We start from the raw sequence: 23,437 nt of genomic DNA on the forward strand, positions 1-23,437 counted from the left end.
TTCATTATCACAACACAACATTTAATGATCCTCATTTCAGAAGACTTTTGCTAAGCCTATGTGAAGGCACACCAGCACCCCTCATCATATAGTTAGAAACTTGATTCTGATTTCTAGCTTGAGCTTGTTCACAGCTATTTTATATCCATTTTCCTTTGTGACAGTGATATCAATTTTCTTAAATAGTTCTTTTCCCCTGATTTTAAATCCTTCATTTCCTACTATATAAACACAGAGAGAAACACTCCAGTTTTGTTGCTTGTTTTTTACTTGTTAAACTAAACCACTTATTTTCAGTCTTCAGTTCTCTCTATTTCAATCGGAGTTTACATTTGTGGACTGAGAGTCATCAGAATATAGGTTGCATTTGGCATGAGTCACAGTAGAAGCAGGTCCAACAGCATTATCATCATCTATCGTTCAGCTACATCCTGAACTCATTACCACATTGGTGGCTCACAGTTATCCAGTGTTCACTTCATATAGGTGTGTACCTCTCTGCTTTTCATTCACAACCTCATGTAGAAATTCTTGTCATTGGTCCCTGAGTGAAACTGCCCTTGGTATTACTGTATTTCATCCCTTCCCCTAGTCCTCATGATTATATGTTCTTTCTAGTACTATAGCCAGATCAACATGAATATTGATAATGCTTAGGGAAGTTTGTCAGCAGAAACCTTCAATAGGATACTTCACCTATTCGTGCAGTGGTAATTAAAAAAAAAAATCTGCTTAAGACCAGTGCAAAAAGTAAACTCTAGCGACTTCCACAAATAATCATCCTGCAGTTTCATACTTTGTCTTGTCCTTTCCTTACCCACCCAGTAACTGTTCTACCCCCGTCTTATTAACAGATGAATTTAGGCCTAAATCAAAGGGAAAAAAAAAAATCCATTATGTTCTAAAAGTGGTTTGGTTGAAGTAAAAATTCAAAGCATTAGGGAACTGTTTTTCTAGTCTGTCCAGAAAGTGTTTGAGCAGATTCAACATAGCTGAAGCTGATAATTATTATTTGTATTTGCCTTTCTAATCTTTATCAACAAAGTGCGCTCAGTTTTTTTTCCTGGTCAGGAGACTAATAGCGTATTTTATAGTCCTTTACATTCTGTTCTGTGGACATTTCAGCAATTGTATTCTGCAAGTCTTATGAAATGATTTTGACATTTTAAATTGTTTATATACAAGTGGTACAAAACCCTTAAAGAAAAAGCTTTTACAAATTTAGTATAAGCAATATTACTCAGATAAATCTTAAATTATTTTGTTGATCAGTATCTTAAGCTTTTACCCAATCTAGCAAAAATTTAAAGATTTATTGAAAAAACTCAGAGATTTTGTATCTGAAGAAACTCAGAGATATAATGTACGTGTATTGCATAAGAAGCAGTAAAAGCCGTTTTTCGTATAGGTCCTTGGATACTGTCTTAAAATGTACTACATGAACATGACTACTACTACTATTCATACTTAATCTTGGACATATTTTTCCTAAGCAAGGCACAAAGTCCTTCATATTTCATTCGTTTAGATGAACTGGTTTGAGTTTGGTTTTATCCAGCTCAATAAAGCTTTCTTTATTTGTCACATATGCAATGATCACCATTTACAAAGTGTACAGCATTGTAATGGGCTCATTAAACGGGAGATTTTAGGTCGCCATTCTTTGTAGGTGAACAATTAACAAAATATGTTAGCAATTAAAAATGTGACAAACATACAGGTCAAGGTTCCAAGTTGATAGGTCATAACATAAAAAGATAGCCCCAAGTCAAATTCAAAGAAGTGTGTGAGTAAGCAACTATTACCTCTATAAGTACTTAGAACATAATGAAATTTAAACAGCCAGGTACAGTTTGTCATAATTGTGCCAAATAGTTCTTATTTGAAGGAGCAGTCCCACTGCAGTGCAAGTGTGGTACCATTTGGCCCTTATGGAAATGAAAGGCCCTGAAAGAAAAATGGGAACAGTCAAAAATAATATTTCAAAATGAGAGCAAAGTACATGCTAAAAACACCTTGAAGTATGGTAGAGGATATAAAACAGGGCAGCAAAAGTTTCATAAATCTTCTTCATTTCCTATGCAAAGGTATTAGAATTAAGTTTTAAATACTACCTTCTTGCTCAAGTTAATATTCCTCACAGACTGAACTCAGTTAAGGGTTACAATGAGTTTTCTGTGTTCAGGATGCTATCAGTACGTGATATGCCATACTGAATACAAATATAAAGAAGCACAGCTGAAGGGTATTACATACTAGAGATACTCTGTTTACAAAAGAAGAAAAATACTATGTTTCTGTCATAACCTCTCTTCCATTATGTGTTAAAGGGTCAGCAATAACTGTAAGTAGAATTAGCAGTAATTATCTGATCACTAAGGTAGTTTTGACTAAAATGATTGCCTGAGGTCTAAAAATCTGGCTAATTTTACAGTAGAAATTAAAAAAGCATTTTGGGGCACGAAAACAAGGTAAAATTTACTTTCTATTAATGACATACATTGCAACTGCTCCAGCTACTAAAAATATTCAAAAATTCACTGAAATTTATTGACAGAGGGTGAAAGAAATTTTTTATTTTTAAACTACCAAGCTATTTTCCAGAAACATGGGGAGAACTGACTTAAATAAAGACATGCCAAGAAATGCTGAGTTAACTCATTTCACACTATGAATTTTAGAAATTATTTTCCTTTTGACCCTCACTTTAATACAATAAATGGATTAAATAAAAGATCTGCCTTTGGAAATGTTTTGGCTTTTGCTCATACATATAAAGAACTGCAAAGAAATGTATTACTAGCAATATATGGAAACAGTTGTTCTGGTGTAATGATAAATTGCATAAAGAATTACCAAAGCCTGAACACAAAACAGAACCAGTTCTTCTCCTTGGTTCAGGTTTACTGTACAATGAAGGAAAATAAGATGAAGAATAAATAATTCGATTAATCTCAATAGTAGGTTGAAACTCTAAAAATTTCCTTATACTATAGGGACTTCCTGTTCTTCTCCAGTACCTCTTCTTGCAGGGCACAGTAAGGATTGCTGCCTGTTAAGAAGGGAATGAGGGACATAATTAAAGCCTAAGGGCTAGGGGGAATAGCTATGAAGGTTGCTCCAAGTCATGGGTTAGGAAAGCACTCTTTTTAAACCTTGGCAAATTGCCTTGCTTCCTGCCCCCTACATTTCACCCTGGCAAGATTTTAATTAGTACAACTGGAATAACATGGGATTACAGCGGAAATATTCCTGATTACAACAGTAAACTAAAAAAGCATTAGAGTACTCAAATTTAGCATTGATGCCCACAGACAAAAAAACCCCACAAATGACAAGTAGCTCTTGCTCAAAACTGAAAACAAACTTAATTTGAGAGAAGTTAAGAAAACATAGTTGGCTAGTTTCCACTGAAAGTGAATATTACTGTGCACTCTGCAAAGCTTCAAAATTTTGCCAGAGTCTTATGTTGGAGGAAAGGCTCTAGCAGCTTGATAAAAGTTTTGTGATGGATTACAACTCTTGTAGATCATCTCAGAAACTCAGGTATGTTGTTTACATGTGCTAGGAATTGGGTAACTTCAGATTTTCTAGATGATATTATTTTTAATTAAAAAGTTAGAAACACTTCTAAGACAAACACTCCCTATTGCCATAAATTGTCCAGAATCCTCCGTGAAGGATTTGGGATTCCAAAACTTTGTCAAGAAATAGAGAATATAAACTTTTTTCTATACAAATGATGGTGAAATCAGGTGTCACCCACCTATTTCTCTGTATACAATTCCCTTCGTGGAGTTTTACTTAATGACAGAATGGCTCTTTTGACATCAGTGGTACTAGTCAGAAAGAAGATGGTGAGGAACTAAGGGAGGTGATATTTGGCAAAGAAATAGGCAAGAATTCTCGTGTTATAATACTTGCACACTACTGTCTATTCATTCCACAGAAGGTTAAGAAAACACCATTTTCACCAGTCAAGTCTGTGAGATTCTGTCTTAGGCAACAGAGAGCAGAAGACTTCCTTACTGAATGCACTTATTCCTGCCCATAAAGGTACTAATTTTGCTCAGAAATCCAGGTACCTGTGTTATTTTGCCGCAGATTAAAGAAGAGATTAATTTATATCACTCTATATTTTTCTTGCAAATGGGTCTGAGACACTATCATGTAATGTGCTTTAACATGGCTTTGATTTTTGTCCTTTTATGATTAGGTAACACGTTAACTCTCATACCTTCATTATCTCATTTGAGAGGTGAAGTACACGATGATAACAGCAGGAAGAACAGTAGTTTAAGAATTGTCCTTATACTACAAAATGTAGCACATGGAAAATAGGTTTGGTGTTTCAAAATGGAGTAGGAAGGTGATGATGAGACAGCTGTTTTTTCAGTTATGCATTTGTGTTTTGTAGTGCATACACAGGGAAAATAAGAAAGGTTAACATACAAAAGGAAGCTCACAAGGAGATTAGTTTAAACTGATTTTCCACAGTGAAGAAACAAAAAGGAGGGGAAAAACCAAACTGACTAAAGCTGTATTTGAAGTAGTTCACAACTCAAACATTTTAGTTACTGAAGATGAATGCTTGTTTCAAGAAAAAAAAAAAAAAAGGAGAGTAGAAATCAGACACAAATCTCTTCCTAACTAAAAAACAAATAATTCTTGAGGTCTCTTCCAACCTAGTATTCTATGATTCTATGAACCTAGAATGTCACATACCTAGACTAAACACAATACACAGTACAAAGTCTTATCAACATGGGATTCTTTGCTTTATATAGGAGAATGCCCTTTATACAGTCAGATGCCTTCTGACACAGGATAAAGATTTTGTATTTATTCCTAAAAATATTTGTGCAAAAATTCATTTTTTGGGAGCAGTAGGAATTCAGTATGAATCAAATGCTATACCTAGCATAAGCACAGTAGTGACTCTTATGTCTTCTATTACAACATACGTGTGAACTGAACTTCAGCAGAATCACAGAGTCATAGAATAGTTTGGGTTGGAAGGGACCTTCAAAGTTCATCTAGTCCAACCCCCCTGCCATGAGCAGGGACATCTGCAACTAGATCACGTTGTTCAGAGCCCCATCCAGCCTGGCCTTGCATGTCTCCAGGGATGAGGCATCTACCACTTACCTGGGCAACAAGGTCCAGTGTTTCACCACCCTCATTGTAAAAAATTTCTTCTTTATATCTAGTCCAAATTGCCTGTCTTTTAGTTTAAAACCATTATCCCTTGTCCTATCACAACAGGCCCTGCTAAAAAGTCTGTCCCCACCTTTCTTACAGGCCCCTTTAAATACTGAGAGGCTGCAATAAGGCCTCCCCAGAGCCTTCTCTTCTCCAGGCTGAACAACCCCAACTCTCTCAGCGTTTCTTTATAGGAGAGGTGTTCCATCACTCTGATCATTTTTGTGGCCTCCTCTGGACCCTCTACAACAGGTCCATGTCTTTCCTGTGCTGAGGACTCCAGAGCTGGACACAGTACTCCAGGTGGTGCCTCACCAGATCTGAAATCACCTCCCTCAAACTGCTGGCCACGCTCCTTTTAATGCAGCCCAGGATGCCGTTGACTTTCTGGGCTGTGAGTGAACATTGCTGGTTCATGTCCAATAAAGGGAGTTTACTGGAGTTTATTTACACACAGATAAATCATAAGTAAGAAAAAGCTTATAACTGAAAAAAAAAGATGTATGTGGACTTAATTTTATAATACCTTCATATACATGTAAATGTCAGGATACATTCTGGAAAAAAGAAAGAAAAAAGGCTAGAGCAGAAAATCATCAACCTGACAGAAAGACCTAGCAGAACTGACACTGATTCATATCAACTATAAAATAAAAAATGCAGGAAGGTTAGTCTCACTTTTGTCCTAAACTAAAAAGTGTTGTGAAGAGCAAGATTTCATAATTTTCTGCTAATATTGTTTTTGTCATTAATCTCTTGAAATCCTGTACATGAATATACTGCTAGTCCTGATAGGGAGGGAAAAAGAGATTAACAAATGTTGAGACAGTAGCCAAGTTTCAGCTGAATTTTCCTTATATCTATGGATTCTCTACTTTCCGCCATGTTCACTAGCATCTAAGTAATCATGTGATATACAGGATATATTTTACTATTTTCATTTCAGTTGTGAGTGTTTAGTGTGGAAGCAACTGCATCTGTTTGATGATTTATTTGTACTTCCATCATATTCTGAACTGATAAGCAGTTCCCAAAGTATGGGGCTCTTTAGCAGGCTTCTTTCAAGCCCAGGTACAGATACTGAGTTTTAGACACTACAACACAAACACTACTGTTGACTGTAGTACTACTTCACTTGACTATAATCATAAAACATTTATCAGATGAGGGCATATAGACAAGATCCTACTGACTTTCAACACATTGGGATCCTCCATCATGTAACAGAGAACACATGCTACACCAGGCAGTAAGAGGAAAACATAGCAATAGATCACTCATCCTTACTTTGGGGTACGTCCTTCCTGACACAAGAGCTTCAGTACTCATACACAAGCTGAGTTTCCACCTACAGTAGCAAGTTTATCTTGGACTGGTTTTAATCTTTACTTCTAAATCACAATAAACAGGAGGAAACTTCATACTTCCTCCTGCTGTTTTCACATCCTCATACTTTCAAACACCAAACAGCATTATTCAAGGGAACATGCCTTGAAAATTATGTTTTTAGTAAGGTTGTATTCATTAGGAAAAACTGAAGAATTAAGATGCTTTATTGAATGCTCGAAAAGAATAGTTTTGTCTCAAAACAAAAAGCTTTAGCTTTTCACTTAATTACCATTTTTTTCAGTACAAGTATTCCAGACACAAAACCAAGATGTACTTCTGCTTACCGAAATGCTAGGGAACACCAAGTTGCAAATACGAATAATGTATTATGTACTAATGAATTGCTGCTCCTCTTAACTCTGTGATAAATGTGACAGCCCTTTCTTTTTGACTCATGAAGTGTAATAACCTCATCCTCAGATCAGAGAATGTCTGAAAATTGATTGAATTAACTTGAGCAGGAGGAGGGGGAAGCATTTATCTTTCACCGACTTCATAAGCCATATCATCACACTCTGGAAAAAAAAAAAAGTGTATTTTCTAGACACGTTATTTTCTTTATTTATAATAAAAATTTCGAAAGAGTGCAGACCTTTTTTCTAAATGTTATCAAGAAGAAACTGATTAAACCAGCTTTCTCTTTCCAGACACTTTTACTGTATAAGTAATGTTTCAGACTGTTATAGATGCTGCACAGCCACTTAGATAATTGGCCTGAGTGAGCTACCACCTTCCTTGTTTTACAACCTATCTTTCATTCTTATCTTGAATCATAAGACTTTGCTGCATGAGAGACTATGGAACACAGAAGTAAATTTAAAAAAAAGGTACATACTGAAACAGAAAAGCACTTCAAACTCTGCAGCTATGGATAGCTGCAACATACTGTTGTTTTGTTGGGTTTTGTTGGGGTTTTTTTAAAACTTGTTAGGTATAATCATGTACAAATCAGCAACGATGCATCAACTGTGAGATTCGTAATCCACCTTTAAAAAGCCCAGATAACATAAACATATATAGGATTATTTGGAGTAGATAGAGGGTGGATCCCTGCTTTGAAAGAATACTTAGCATAACATTGAAGAGAACAAAGTGATGCTGACTAGTCATCTTGTCTAGGAAGTGCCTTGTTAGTGGGGAAAAACTAAGCCTTGCTATGCATGTTCTTTTTACACCTCTAAAAGGCAACATCCTCTAAGATACACAGTACTCCACAGGATAACATATACAGCCACTGGATGAACTCCTGAGGACAGATTGCCCAAGAGAAAAAGCTATCCTCTTGAAGCTCTATAGAGCAAAGTATAAAAAATCTTATATTACTAATTCATGGTAAGAATTTATGACTAATGGACATAGATAGAATCTGTCAGGCAGAAGTTTATGACAAAATCCATTCAATGAATGGAAGATATATTAACAGAAAACCTCTGACGTAGTCAAATATTTATCTTTTTTATGATAACAAAACAGAAATTAAGAAAATAAATTAATACATTTATTTATTAGACACAATGTAAATACGTACACACTTTCTGCTTTTCTTTTTCCCTCACAATCTAATTGCACCATTTTTATGGACCATACATAATAGCCCTCTCATTTGTAGCTTCCACTCTGCCCTTTCTCTCAAAGTACTTTCTATTCCACTTTTTTTATTATTGATCAGTGCACTGATCAACGCAAAACCTAGACTGTCTTATTCAGCTTGTTACACTAGAAAGATTGTGCATGCAATTTAAATAAATTCTTTACCTATTAAAATACCTATGATTGCTTTTCCGTATCGCATCTACAGTAGTAAGTATTACAGAAACATGAGAATAAATGCAGTATTTATGAAATATTTCTACTTAGAAAAAGAATACAGTATTCTCCACTAATGATCATCCACGGCTACTAATGTAAACAGATAACCGGGCTCAAAATATCTTCCTCTACACTCCAATAATATACCTTGACAAAATACAAGTTCAATAGTCTAAATATCCTCCTATTCAGAGTCAGAGCTCACACAGTCTTTTGTGAGGTGAAATTAAGATAGGAAAAAAATAAGTTTGTATAAGGAAGTGATAGGAGACCGCCACAGCCATAACTATCATGGACTCGGAAATATCCTTGTCCCTCCTCTAGGAGAGTAAAGAACTGTAATGATGGAATATCCGCCCGCATAGTTTTGCCTGAGGGGTTGATTGGTTGGTTTAGGTTTTGTAGATTTGTTTGTTTGTTTGTTTTGAGGTTCTTTTTTCAGAGGTACAGAGGCAGTCATCTCAAGAAAAATCCCATTAGAAATGGGGAAACTGAGATAGTATTGCAAAGTATCCATGCTGCTATTCATGTAACTCAAGACCCAGTACCTAGTACAGAGGAGGACTACAGAAGTGTGCATACAGTTGTGGGCAAAAGAGGACTTTATAGGAAGCAGATCTATCATCCTGTTCCGCAAGAAGCAGGGAACACTACGACCACCACCTCCAGGTTTATACATGTTCCTGCCTAATCAGCTGGCTACTGCTTGAGCTTGGTACTGCCAGTTAATAGATCCCACTGCACATTCCCATCAAGTAATACTATTAATTGGAATATTAGGTCATCCTGAATAATTGTTTGTCTAAACTAAGAGATGGAACTCATACTGTATCAGCTAAGAGAAGGCAGAAGAGTGATTGACATATGAGTGAAATCTGTTTGGATCAGAAAATGGAGGCCATTCTGATCAGAAAGCACTCATGTTAGAGAATAGCTGAATTTTATGCTAATACCTTGTCATTCTCTAATTCATGATGGCATGACCATTGTGGCCACCATATATTCTCCTCTCTTCTGTATATTTGCATGCAATTTTCCTTCAGTTGATCAAAGTGTACTGATTCCATCAAAACAGCATGCAGAAGTGTTTCTTTCTTTGACCAGGTAGGATATGGGTAAAGTTTCTTCTGTGTATGAACACTGCTAATCCAAAGACCAGAATCTGCAGGTCTAACTGATACAGCAACTAATTCTGGAAACCATTTCCGGGCACATAAAGGTCAAAAAATTCCTCAAGAGTAGTCAGCATAGCTTCACGGAGAGAAAGTCATGCTTGACCCACCTAGTTAACTTACATAATTAAATGACAGGTCTGGTAGAAGAAGGGAGAGCAGTGGCTAGTGTCTACTGGGCCTTCAGTAAGGCCTGTGACAGTCTCCTGAAAGAGCCTCATAGCCCCTCAAGCTGTTGCCATAGGGTCTGGATGAGCAGACAGTGAGGTGGATTGAAAACCGACTGAATGGCTGGGTCTGGAGGACGGTGATCAGTGGCACAAAGTCTAGTTGGAGGCCAGTAGGATGCAGTGTACCCCAGGAGTCCATACTGGATCCAATACTGTTCAACATCCTCATTAATAATCTGGATGATAGGGCAGAGTGTACTGTCAGCAAGTTTGCTGATTACACAAAGTTGGGAGGAGTTGCTGATAGGGCACAGGGTCATGTTGACATTCAGAGGAACCTCAACAGGCTGGAGAAATGGGCTGACAGGAACCTCAGGAAGTTCAGAAAGGAGAAGTGTGAAGTCCTGCACCTCACAAGGAACAAACCCCATGCACCAAATATATGCTGGGGGACATCCAGCTTGAAAGCAGCTTGGCAGAAAAGGTCTTGGGGTTCCCAGTAGACATCAAGTTGAACAGGAGCCAGCAATGTACCCTTGTAGCAAAGAAGGCTACTGGTATCCTGTGCTGTGTTAGGCAAAGTATTGCCAAGCAAGCCAAGGTAGGTGCTCCTTCCCCTCTACTCTGCCGTGGTGAGGCTGCATCTGGAGTATTGTGTCCAGTTCTGGCCTCCTCAGCTTAACAAGGACAAGGAAGGGAGTCCTGTGGAGAGCTACAAAGATGATTAGGGCTCTGGAGCATCTTTCTTATGAGGAAAGGCTGAGAGAGCTGGGTCTGTTCAGCCTGGAGAACTTAATTAAAACCAAGTCCAGTTTGAACTGTAGACTATGCACTGAAAGAGAAGAACAAGCATTCAAACTCTGTTTCATTCACTCTGGCATGAATATTGTAACCACTTAAACCACTAAATAACATTTATTAAATGAATTTGTTAAGCATATGTCTAAGCTGTCAAGGCCTGAAAACCTACATCCAAATATTCATCAGTGCTGCTATTCCACTGCAGTAGGAGGATTCTAATAACTTCATACTACAACAGTATTTAGTTTTATGTATGAACACTTAATAACTATACCTTCAGTACAACTGTTAGTATTGTTGTACTTAAATTAACATAAAGCCATCTTATTTCAAACTATGTCATCTAGTTCCTGGAGTACTATTATACCACCAAACCAATGTAACCATAGTCATTTTAATAAAGGAGTCAGAACGTTTTAACTATGACAAGATAGTTACCATTCAGTTTTGTGTTTAGATGAGTTTCTCCATCAGTTTACAATCTGTTTGTACCTGGGAGATTTTACTTATGAAATCTTGTGGGAGCAGAATCTTACTGGCTCAAGACCTTTACAGATTTCTGAATATTTTCCTCGAAGTCCAACTTTGGGAAGTGAATGAATCCATAAAGCTTCCACTTTCCACCTTTTTTTTTTTAATACTTTTAAAAACTGCAATTGAAGCAGAGAAAATCATAACCAAATGTTTTTGAAAATCAGTATACAATCTACTTGGAGATTTTCTTTCCTGGTGTCTGACTATTGTGACTTCAACATGCAGGGTTGACAACAGGATGAGGCATTTTTTGCTTCCAATAAACAAAAGCAGAACTCACTGAGGCACATATCAGTGAATCCAGAATGAGTTCTACTTTCAGTTATTGGAAGGAGAAAACTCTCTGGATCCATCTACTTTATAACCTTGCTTTTGCATAGGCCTTTCAGAATATTTTCCCATTTTCTTCTTCCATGAATAAACATGAAATATTTGTGCCTTAATTAAAAGTTTTTCCACTTGAAGTGTTGCATTCCATCTTGATCAGCTCTTCCATGTCAGCCTGTAGTTTCAGTATTTATGACTTTACGGTTCTTTACATAGCAGCCATTTGGGTATCATGTCACTACTTTCATAGGGGCAAATACACCGTAAGCTATTTTACAAAAAGAATCAAAATACTACAACACAGACAACCAGTCATAGTCTGCAGTTTACTGTTATTTTAAATGGGTGCCAGTTGTAGAAAGTTCTTTGTGACATTAGTTTAAGTGCACTACTGCAGAGAGATAAGAAAAATCAGGAAGAATTTCCTGAAAGAACAAAAAGAATATTCAGATAAGAAATATTCTTCTGACTTTGGACTCAACACTTCATCTTGGAATAGATGAACCATACAGAAGGTACAGAAGAACTCAGTAATCCATTAACCCATTATTTCAGAGCAATTAAAACATGATAAATAGGGGGAAAAGAAGTTTTGTATTTGAATTCAAAACATTTCTTTAAGCAAACTGGCGGTGAAACTCACTGACTTTTGATAGAGTTCTGATAGTATGAATCAAAACAACTGGAAAAGCAACCCTCTTACTGCCAGGTCAGAGTAATAACTCAGGACTTCCAATACCAGCTCCCCTGCTAAGCATCTCTAATGCACAGATCTCGACAAAACAAAGGAGACCTCACAAAGCCTTTTACTCAAAGAACTTATGTACACTTGAAAAGGTTTGCTGCTTGCACTTACTACTTGCAGGCCTGTGGTCTGCTGCATTACCACATGAGAAATTTACAGTCACTTTGGGGGTTCGTAGATCAACCTTAGTAATAAGTGGTTTCAGCTCTGAAGACAGTAAATCAATGGTTTCAACAATCCTAAGACTACAGTATTAAAAGGTTTCCATTGTTCTACAGAGAACACCGAGCACTTTGCACACAGGTGCCTGAAAGTAATTGATGGCAGAGATCCTTTCTTAGGTATGCATGCCTGAACTGTACTCAACTCAGGGCCATTCTCAAAATGCCATTGTTTTCTTATGTAATTCCCACAAGTTGCCATTGTATATTTGCTATTTGTCAGGGGATGTAACCTGAATCTTGTTGAACTATACTTTCCTGATATCTTCTTCCCTAGTCTAAATAATTAATACTTGAGACTTGCAAGACTTGGAGGGGGAGGGAGAAGAAGAGAGATGTGTGTTTCAGGGAGATAGGAAGGACAGGAAAAGAATGAGTAAGGTACAAGAGTAAAATGGAAATAAAATGTGGAAATAGACATCCATTTGTAGATCATAAATTTGATAAAGACATGGCTTAGACAGTTGTTCCTAGGACTGGAAATGCTAAGCTGTTATTCTATGTTGGAAATGTTCTTTTCAGGCACCTAAGATGTTGCATAAAAAAAGTAATTCCTTAGAAGCCCGAGATTTTACAGTACCTAACATACCTAGCTCACAGGTATTCTAAACAGCACTTTGCATGAGGAAATACAGCATCTTACTAAAAGGAAGATACCTCAGTTGTATAACACAATTGCCAGCACAAATTTATAGTATTTCTATGTATATGTATGCATATGTCTCTCTGATAATTATGCCAACCTGTTCCAGCTTCTACTGAGTTCAAAATAAAAGTAAAATATATATTTTTCCTTGTTATCTTGTTCAGTATATGGGGGAAGGTAGCCAAGTCCAGACTTCCTAATCACTATGCCGAGTCCTTTTTCATATTATCACTTGCTAGTGAAAGCAGCTTTTAACAAACACTACAATCATGACCAGGAGGGTAGTTAAAGCTTTGCAGGGTCTGGTGGTATCCTCATCATTTAAGTCGCTGACTCCTTTTTCAGTAAAATGCTTCCAAGAAAGTTCTGCTAAGCATCCTTCAAAATTTCTTCTGAAAGTTGTTATTTACTGGACAACTGCCAACAGAAGAGCGTTTATCACATTTTTTGCTTTTATTAAAACAATCACCTAAATCACTTTCTCTAAGTAATTGACACTTTTCACTAGTGCTAAAATGCCAGGAGGAAAATACTGGGAGTCAAACAGGCTTTTGTTTTGACAGTTTGCTTTGGAGGGAGGGGTATTGATTTCTTCAAAGAAAATATTGCCCCAGGAGTCTAAGTTGGATCAGTTGTTAGACCTGCATTTCACAGTTCCTTCCCTAGCCCATCCCTAATATGCTTAAAATTCTACACAGCAATTGTTTGTGTTAACAAAATACTCTGTAGATTTCGTTTCTCAGAGTAGTTTGAGACAATATGAAGGGATCTGGGCATGCAGAAACAAGAGCATTTTTGGGAACCCATATCTCTGTAAGATTAGACATACAGTGTGCTTTACAGCTCATGTCCTGATGAGCTGATGGACTCAACCAGTCCATCTAACACAGTATCTTTTTGAGATATCACTAGGCCAGCCTTCTCCTCAGCATTTGTTAGTTGTTGTTGAACCACTTCTTCACTCTCCTTCAAAGCATTGTAGCATTCCTGAAGATAGATTTACCAGCTGCCCTGGATTCAAATTTCACTCCCACTTTTAAATTTCTAATATAAAAGCCTTTAGAATTTGTGCACAACTACAGAGATATTAAGAAATTTTTTAAAAGTCTTTTGTGGCACTCTTAGACTCAGCATAAACTATACAAACAAAAACAGCTGGCAAGAGGTTTGACTCACAGATAATGAGAAGGCTATGTAGTCTTCCTCATTCCTGTTAGTAGTCTCTCTCCCACCATTTCTTACAGTTGCTTATCTGCTCTACATTGAGCAAGTTCAGGGGGCTAAACAGACAGAAAGGCTGCTTTGTAGGGGGTCTTATTTTATTTTGGGACAAGCAATTAGCTATCCTGAAATCATGTATGTTATATATATCATATGTTATAATACACAAAAGGATCTAAGCCACCAGTAAGAATTTTACAAATTGCCCAACATAAATTCCAATGAAAATATAAATACCATCTCTGTCTCCTAGGATTTTGAAAAAGCATAGAAGCATGAAACAGATTTATTTTTTTTCAACAGACATGGCCTCAGAAACCTCCTCAGAAAAAACCTGTATGCAATATTCAGAGTTTAAACTATTTATTTTCTTGCCCATTTTTAGTTCCTGAGTTGATTATTGCTTTCCTTCTACGTGTTTCCAAATTTGTTTTCTGATCTCCTTCCTACTTCTGGCTTTTTTTGTAGCAGACTGTCCTGCCACTGTTTGTATGTTCTACATGTCTGTTTATCAAAAAGTTATTTTCAAGATGTCATCTGTTAAAGGAGGAGAGTACATGATAAAGTACACTTAGAAAGCATGTGCAAGGATGGTGAGTGTGCATGTGTCTTAATTTGGAACTATACAGTGCAATATGTTGATAAAAATGTTACATCCTTTATCAACATAGTTAGAGTAGGTAATGTCCTAATCTATATCTCTAACTACATATACATATATGTATGTATTTGCACATTTTATTCATTGGTATTGCTTGTTTCATCTGGAGAACTGAGGTTCAGGAAGTAGACATCTGAAGTCCACTAGGAGGGTTCTCATCTGTACCTCGTGTACCTTCTTCATATAGATAAGATGTTTTTCTGTCTTAGCTTTACACATGTAAGTAGTTTATTGGCCTTAACCCATAAGGATACTCATTTGTAGTGATAAGAGAGCCTATCAAAAGAGGAAATAAAGATCATTAGCCAAAGGGGAACACTTTGTGCCTTAGAATGAAGAGCTGGAACATTTCAAATGAAGAGGGTCAAATCGAATAAATTGTAGTATGTAAAACAGTACACTGAGATGCATTACAAGTTTCATAGTAGACACAGACAAATTAATTTATTTCCTATGGTGCATGAAAGCCAACTGTATGAAGACTCTTCTTCCACAGTTTCATTTGTGTCAGTACTTAGACATGCCCAAGAGATGTAAGTATTCTTCACATAAAGAAAAAAAAAAGCAGCTTCCTTCCTACAAAACCCAAAACACTAGGCACCTCTTCATGCTTACAGGATGCTTATGAGATTTCACATACAATATCTTATGTTGCAGCTCTTTGACAGTACCAATTTACATTCTCAATATACACAACATGAACATCAAGTCCCATAAAATCCACTAGAATCTCCTATTAAATACACATTTCCCCAAGCAATATAAAATAATGAACTGAAACTTTTTTCTGGAAAACAAAACAAAGCACAACACACAAGAATAATAAAAACTATAATAATAATAACAATAACCCACACACAACAAACCCTACAAAAGCCTAAGGTTATCCTAATGCAAGAGAAGGCAAAGTATTCTCATACACTTTTCATCCCCAGCTACTAGTTGCAATTCCCAGAACACTCTTTGCTGACCCAATTGCTTATCATCCACCAGTAAAATAGTTTTCCCAACCTCTGTAGCCATGGAGAAGTGAGCTTGCATTTGTGAGAACAGCTCCTCCCCTGAAGAAAAACCCACAGCAATCCCAGCATTTTGACTCCACTACCTTTGCCCTCCTTCAGGTAGTAAAGCAAGAGACACAAGGGCAGATGTTCTATATTTTCTTCCTCAGTTCTTTTCTGTCTGCTTTTCAAATGTCTGAAACTTCTTTGATCCAGCATAGCATTTTTACCATTCAAAATCTTCCAATAGATTTCTGGTCTGCTTTCAAGAACCCTTGACACACCAAGGCAGATAGAAGGCTGAGAAGCAGTTTTTTTCATTTCCCTTTCTCATTGACTTATATGAACACCTTCATACTTTCTTCATGAATAAGATGTTGAACAATGAGTGTACATTTCTGCTTTTCTGTATTTTATTTGTGACTGGTGGGGAAAGCAGGAGCATTCATAGGCTTTCAGTGGAATACAGCAGTTGTCCATTGCTGCTTCAGAGACCATGTCCAGAGTAGTATATGATTGCAATTATAAATGTGAAGAAATAAAAGAATAAATCTTGAGAATTTTTCAGAAGAAAAATGATGGCATTGATGATAGATACTATCTACCAGTAAGTGACATGTTCTGTGCAGCGGTGAAAAAGTGCAAAGAATTTAAAAACAGAACAAGCAACATTCATCTCCTCAACTCCAAGAAAAATTAGTGCTTTATGAAGAGTTTATACTGAGGACTTCATGGTAAAATGGCTCATTTTAATCCAAACTGATCTTAATCCAGGCCACTGCAATTTAAATATAGGACAATCTAACTGTCCTATTAGCTTCATTTGGTTTCTGACACAGCACTGGTATGGTTGTGCAGCACTAATATTACTCTGTACAACTGTGGCACATGTACAAAGCAGCAAAGCCTTAATAACACAGAGGGCAAAGAGTTATTTAGAAGAGTATCTCAAAAAGAAGGTATAAATGAGCAACCTGTGTATTAGTTTAGTTTAGCACCATTTTATAGGGACTCAACATTGTCACTGTCTTTTCCTGTATCTGGTTTCCCCAGTTTTCTACTTGATATAACCCACCAATAAAAGTAAATTAAAGGAAAACTGTGTTTTTATATAATCTACAAAATGCAGCAACCATCTGAACACAAACTATTTGCAAGGTGTAGTTCAACAGTGATTCATACAAAGGTATTGAGTTATATCTATGGTTAAGCAAGTGAAACCCAAGATGCAGATATCACTGAGAAATGCTTTAGAATACCTCTACACAACTTACTCCTCATTTCTAAAATGTTTTATTTGGATTTTGAAACAGCATTTTTCAACCAAGTCTTACTGCGTTTATCTTACGTGCTAGACAGAATATACCTAAGTACATCTTTTTACATCTTCCATTCTCTGTGACATGTTAAATCCATGGAATGTGATTTTAATCCCAAATTAGTATTAATGGTACAAGTACAGAAAAGTGTTAGTAGGGTTTTCAGCTGATCATACCTTCTGGGTTAGAGACGATTTATTGAAAATTGAAAATGATATTTTCGGTGTCAGCCAAACTAGAGGTCTGGTTTTAGATTCAAAGCTAAAAGGACTGAAAATAATAGCATCAACCAAATAAAATATGTTCCAATTGAACAGTGACTCTTCTTGTTCGGCAGTGTTATAAGATTGTTTTTGGAAAAGTCACGAAGTTCAGAACACAAGTGTTAAAGCATTTGTATAAATTCACTTTACACTGAAGTTAGTCTAAGTCCTTGCTTTTCACTGATTCCAATTTCTTGAAAAAGCTCTATGTGCTAAAGCTGTATTTTTTCAGCTGTATCTCTATGAACTATGCTCTTTCACTAATTCAGCAATGCACTGCAAAGCAGAGAATGCTAAATTCATGTGTAGCTTACAGTGTTTATTTTTGATGGTGTTAGCTAATACGGCTATCAGTCATAATCAAAAGAATAGCATATAATAAACTGGAATAGGTATTGTATAGTCAATACAACCTGATTTCTGTTTCACTCCTATTAAAAAGTTTTTTCCCGGGAGCAACATTAATGCAAGGTTTCAAGGAACTGCAAGGGTTTGCGAGGAGTCAGATGTCGAAGCCATAGCCTTAGGCACTGAAAATGAACTAGGTAACCCAGTGGGACAGGTGAAAAATCACACAGCTAAGCACCATGTAGGACAGTATTATGAAATAAGAACAGAGTACAGTAAACCCCCTGAAAAGGGGTCAGTGGACTGATAAGCTTTCTTCATTTACGTGAGTGGGAGAAGGGGAAAGGGGAAAGGAAAGTACATATATTGATATAACTACAGACTCACCGATTTTGGCCAAGCTGGCCACAAGTATCCAAAGTGTAATGATATAAGGGTCCTTGACGTGTTCCCATTCGAAAGAGACGATGGCAAAGCTTTGATGCTGGCTGCTATTTATAGGGCTTCCCGAGCTTCTCTGTCCCAGCGCCACCGGGAGAGCCATCAGCCCCTGGAGGAGCCCCACTCCAGATACCTGCCTCATCTCCAAGCCACACAGGAAAATCCTGCTTCCCCTTCCCGCAGAAATCCCGCCTCTTCGGAGGTCCTTGGGGGCGAGGTCCTTGTCCCTTCGCAGAGACGCGACCGAAGGCTGCGGGCGGCGGGACAGCGGTGCGCTCAGCAGGCGGCGGTGAGAGCCCTGTCTCGGCGGCGGCGCTGGCTGGCTCCGGTGCTGCTTTGCACAGGGTGGCCAAGGAGGGGTCAGGGGCTCCGTGCACAGACAGATGCTTCGAGCTGGGGTCCTGCTGCTTGCCCGCACCTGCCTTTATCAGGCTGTTCCCGAACGGCCGGAGGCGGAGCCTTCCTGCCGCTCCCGCGGAGGCTGCAGTGCGAGGACAGCGATGCCCTGACTGAGCACCCTTCGGGATCGGCAGGGGAACTCCGTTCCGCCGAGGGAGTGACGGCAGGCTGAGGCTTGTGTCCACCATCCCGGTTCGGCTCTGAGCACCTGGAGGTTGGGAAGAAGTGGCCTTGAGCTTCTGGCGCTAGGAGCCAAGGCTGGGGAGCTCCCACGGGCATGTCCGAGGTGGAGCCCGGGGTCCCTGCTCCGATCGGAGCCGGATAAGCAAGACATCCCCAAGTCTCCGTTCCAGTGCTTTCGATGGCCATCCCAGGGAGTCAGCCTCGCTCCCTCAGCCCCACTGTCCCAGCCGCTTGCCACAGAGGAAATGCACTCTTTGCTTTTCAGTTTCAAGTCGCTTTAGGATCTAGCTCACAGAAGACACAGCAGGTTTCTCAAAACAGCTTTTTCTTTTGTCCACCAGAGAGCACCTCTTCCCACGGTGCTCGGGGATATGATACCAGCAGGCACGGTTTGGCTTTCTGCTTAGATATGTTTGCAGATATTTGTTAAGATGTGTTGCATTTAAAAACGCTTCCTTTTTTGTGTGTGTGTGTGCGCGTGTGTGTGTGAGTGGTTACAACGTGAAACTTTTTAGAAGGTTCTCACTTTCCCCCTAAAGCCTTCTTTCTTACTGATAACATTTGCCTGATATCCTGGATGGTTCATGTCGTGTGTTATAGGTAGGTGGACCCACGGTAATAATCATCTTTCAGTAAAAAGGCAGCAAAGCAGCATGTTCCCGGCAAACAGAGCTGAGTGAACCTTTCCACACACCACAGCAGCAGCAGCAGCTCCTGTTCGGTGTTGCATTCTCTGAAGCAATCCAGCTGGCCACTTGTGCAGTCTGCTGCTTCTGTGACTTTCTGAGGGAAAATACTACCTTTTTGTTTTACTTACATGATGGTTTTATCAAGAGCTCAAAAACGAAAAGGATAAGGCTCTTCTTTAAAATCTTTGGAAGATTAAGAAATTATTTTTATTATTTCAATCACTTGAGAGAAAAGCTAAGTACTTTTTCAAAGTCTAAGTGACCTGCACAGACACTCTATAAATCAATTAACTGGTTAATTAAAACAAGAAATTTGCATGGGATATTATTAAAAGGCTGTCTCACATTAGCACATAACAATGTTATTTAGCTAAGGAACTCAAGGAGCAAAGTTCTCTTGAGTTAATGCACTGAAGATTCACTTATTATTACCTCAAAGCAAGGACAGGCCTTGCATGGCACCCTCTCTTCAAACAACAAAACATATTGACTTTTTATTTCCCTTGCTTTTTCATTGCTTAAGGGAAAGGAAATTATGTAGGAATTTTTAAAAATAGGAACCAATCTGAAGACTGAATTGGTAACTTTTTAGGAAGCATGACAGGTGGTGATATCTTTTTTTTATGTTTTGGAAATGTTGTAGATGAAGATCTGAAGAATATTTCAATGTCTAACAACTGAAATCCTATCTATATTATTTTTATCTTTTTCAGAGTATGAGTCAGGCACTCAAATGTCCTTTAGAATTTGCTCCCAAGTCTTCTAGAAGTTCTGTAAATGGCTTTGGCCAATGTGAGAGTAGCATTTTTGGGCAGTGCCATTATAGAGAGAGAACTATACTTGGAAGTAAGTAGCTGCTAATCAGCTGTTGCCGAGCCCTGTGGATAGTAGTGGTTCCTAGTTGTTAATGCTAGTTCCATTTGTTGATATTAGGAGAACAATGAACTTAAGTAGAGTCAAGCTGTCAGCACTGTTTTTATTATCACAACTTATTCTGAATACTATCACATCGCAATCTAACATTTGAGCTGCAGCTGATAAAAGGCACCACAAGTGCCACAGTGTCCCATCTTACATATGGGATTCTTTCCAAATCTAGTTTCACAAAATGATAACTGGGTTAGAAATAAACTTTACTATTGAAAATGTTGAAGCTAGCCATGTTGTAGGACAAACGTGTCACAGATGAAGAATACCTGCAGCTGTACTAGAAAAATGAGAAAGCCTTCTCCAGTGGATCTTTCCTACAGATAAGCAAAGGCTTACACTTCACTTGGAGGGCCTGCAGCCGAGATCACGCCTCTGATTGCCCCTAGGTAATGTTCTATTGATGACAACAGAGACAACAGCAACCAAGTTACACGAGAATTCTGCATTTGCTGATGGAGGTAAACCAGTATTAGCAAACAAAAAATGTTGGAAGTACCATCTTAATACAGACAAGCTAATGTTAATATGCTCCTTAGTTGAAAGTATAATGCCCAGCAACCAAGCTGATAAAGGGATGTTGTGAGAATTTTAGAATTTGTAAATATTTTTAATGCCTTGGTCCAAACTGTTACAAAGGTACATAATTTTGCTTGTCACAAAATCTTCTCAAGACAAGGCTTATAGCACTGTTAAAATGCCAACACTGTGTTTTTCTTTAACAATAACAAGTTAATCGTTCAAGATATATCTTTGACATTTGTCCTATCATATGTCTGCTTACAGAATTTTTCAAAGTAGGCTGGATATCAAATGACTGTACATATCAGGGAATTCTTCTGCAATTCATTAATATGTTAGAATGACACAGAGAGGACTGAAGAAGGAACTGGCAATCATTAATCTCCTGTAGGTACATGAATACATGCTAAACCAACAGTCCACTGAATGTATATGAACTCATATACGGAATATCTAGTTGTACAAGAATACATTTGCATTCATGTATTTATTAATAGATTACATTTTCTTGATGGTTCTTTATGGAAGCCTTTAGTTAGTGTCCTATGACCTCATTCTGTATCAGTAATAAAAAGCATTAGCTTGAGTACTATGTTTACAATAAAGACATCATATCAGACAACAGCTGGTATTTCCTGACTCTCCAAAAGGTTGCACAAGGAAGATTTCCACTCACTTAAAATAACGGCTTTGTGTCGTGGTAACTGAAAGTATGCAAACATTGTTGATTAAGGAGATAAATAATTACTTAGATAAAAGAATTAGTAGAATCTTATACACCCTTCACATGATCTGTAAAGATTAATTCTTGGGGACTTTTTTGAAGATGAAGTAAAAGCCAATTTCAGTTTAAAATCTCCAACCAATCAACTATCCAATGAAAATCCCCAAAAACCACTAAAAAACACATCAGATAAACTGAAATCTTTAAAATTATATTCATTTTCTATAGAGAGCACTCACAGTATTTCAGTTGTACTAACTCAGAAGAAGTAGTTATAATTCATTTTCAGTATTAGTATTTACAACAAATGTGTTAAAGCTGATATGAAATTAAGAAGCACATTCCTGTGGAACCCAAAATTTTCATAAAAGAAAATAAATAACTCTAAGTAGCGAAGAATTGGCAAATGAACTGTGAAAAATCTCCTGATGCAACATAAACCATCATAAATCACTTACTATCATTTCTGTCTTTCTTCAAGGAAAGGTACTCTTTTTATTAATATATCAGTGTCTATTAAGCACATAAGATTTTGAAAGAAATATAGTTCCAGCACATATTTTTATGCCATAATTCCAACTGTATACATAATTTAATAGAACAGTAATTGACATGAGTGGCATCATATCAATGTAACTGTATGATTTGGTGAAATTTATGTGGTTTATACGCAGATGAAAGCAGAACCATATGAATTTATAGTGAATTTACTTAACAAGTGACATTTTGCCAGCTTCTCTCCAAGTGAAATGAGTGCAGCTGTGCAAGTTTATCGTGCAGGGAGTTGGGCATATGTTGCTGGACTGAGTAATGTTGCAGAGCATTATGTTAGAGTAAGATGAATATCAACCTCTGAAATTACTTTGAGAAGCAATGTATTCAGCCCACACACACTGCTACCAGTTTAAGTGAACAAAATGAAGATGAATGAATCAGAGAGGCAGGCAAAAATGGATTTATCTGGAAAGTAGGACTGCAGAGGAAATTAGCTTGATTTTTCATGACTCATTTCAAGACATGGCTGAATTTAAGGACAGTAAGTGGAGGCTATTTTTAACAGATCCCTCATCTTATTTTTTAAATGGTAGATGTTTGGGGCAGATTGTGAGATTTTTCTGTCTTGTTTTTGTTGTTGCTATTACTGTTTTTAATAAAGCCCCACATCTATATCACAGATTATATTAGCTAATCTAGTAGGAGTGGGAGGGTACAAGTGACTAACTTTAACCTCGCCCATGACCTCATTTAAGGATGGCCCCCTCCTTAAGGGATTATAACTGTGTGAGCTCTCAGTGTGAAAAGAGAATGGGACAATGAAATAAGTTGTTACATAGCACCACATACTTAATACATTTGAACATATTATGTTCAAAAAAGAAGTGCCTTTATAAAATGCCATGTGTATTAAAAGTCCTTCTTCTTTAAGTTTCAATTTCAATGGAAATTCTTCAATTGTGGATTAGGACACGTCTGGGCTTGCTGCTAGTCAAAGAGGAATGCGGAGATTTTCACCTGTGACAGCCTGCATCTTCCACACTATCTCTTGTACTGTTCGCATTGTCATGTCCTTGGTATCCCACTCCTATAGTATTTCTATGTATTCCTGGTCTCTGACCTCATTCCTTTTCATGCATGTTTTCTGTCCCTAGTGACCAAAAATCCCAAACCCTGAGACCTAAGGAACACTCAAAATGCTACTCGTGTTTGATGTTTCCTCCCAGTA

General features: G+C 37.6%; 1 protein-coding gene across 1 annotated transcript in view; it reads right to left on the reverse strand.

Moving 5' to 3' along the window:
• SLC9A3 (solute carrier family 9 member A3) overlaps positions 1-18,412 on the reverse strand; it is a 55,403-nt gene extending 36,991 nt beyond the window's left edge. The window contains exon 1 of the mRNA XM_065630304.1: positions 18,217-18,412. Coding sequence (XP_065486376.1) covers positions 18,217-18,412 — 196 coding nt within the window. The remainder of the gene's footprint in view (positions 1-18,216) is intronic.
• Between the last annotated feature and the right edge of the window lie 5,025 nt (positions 18,413-23,437).

Source organism: Caloenas nicobarica, chromosome 2 (assembly GCF_036013445.1).
Source record: "Caloenas nicobarica isolate bCalNic1 chromosome 2, bCalNic1.hap1, whole genome shotgun sequence".
NCBI classification, from domain to species: domain Eukaryota; kingdom Metazoa; phylum Chordata; class Aves; order Columbiformes; family Columbidae; genus Caloenas; species Caloenas nicobarica.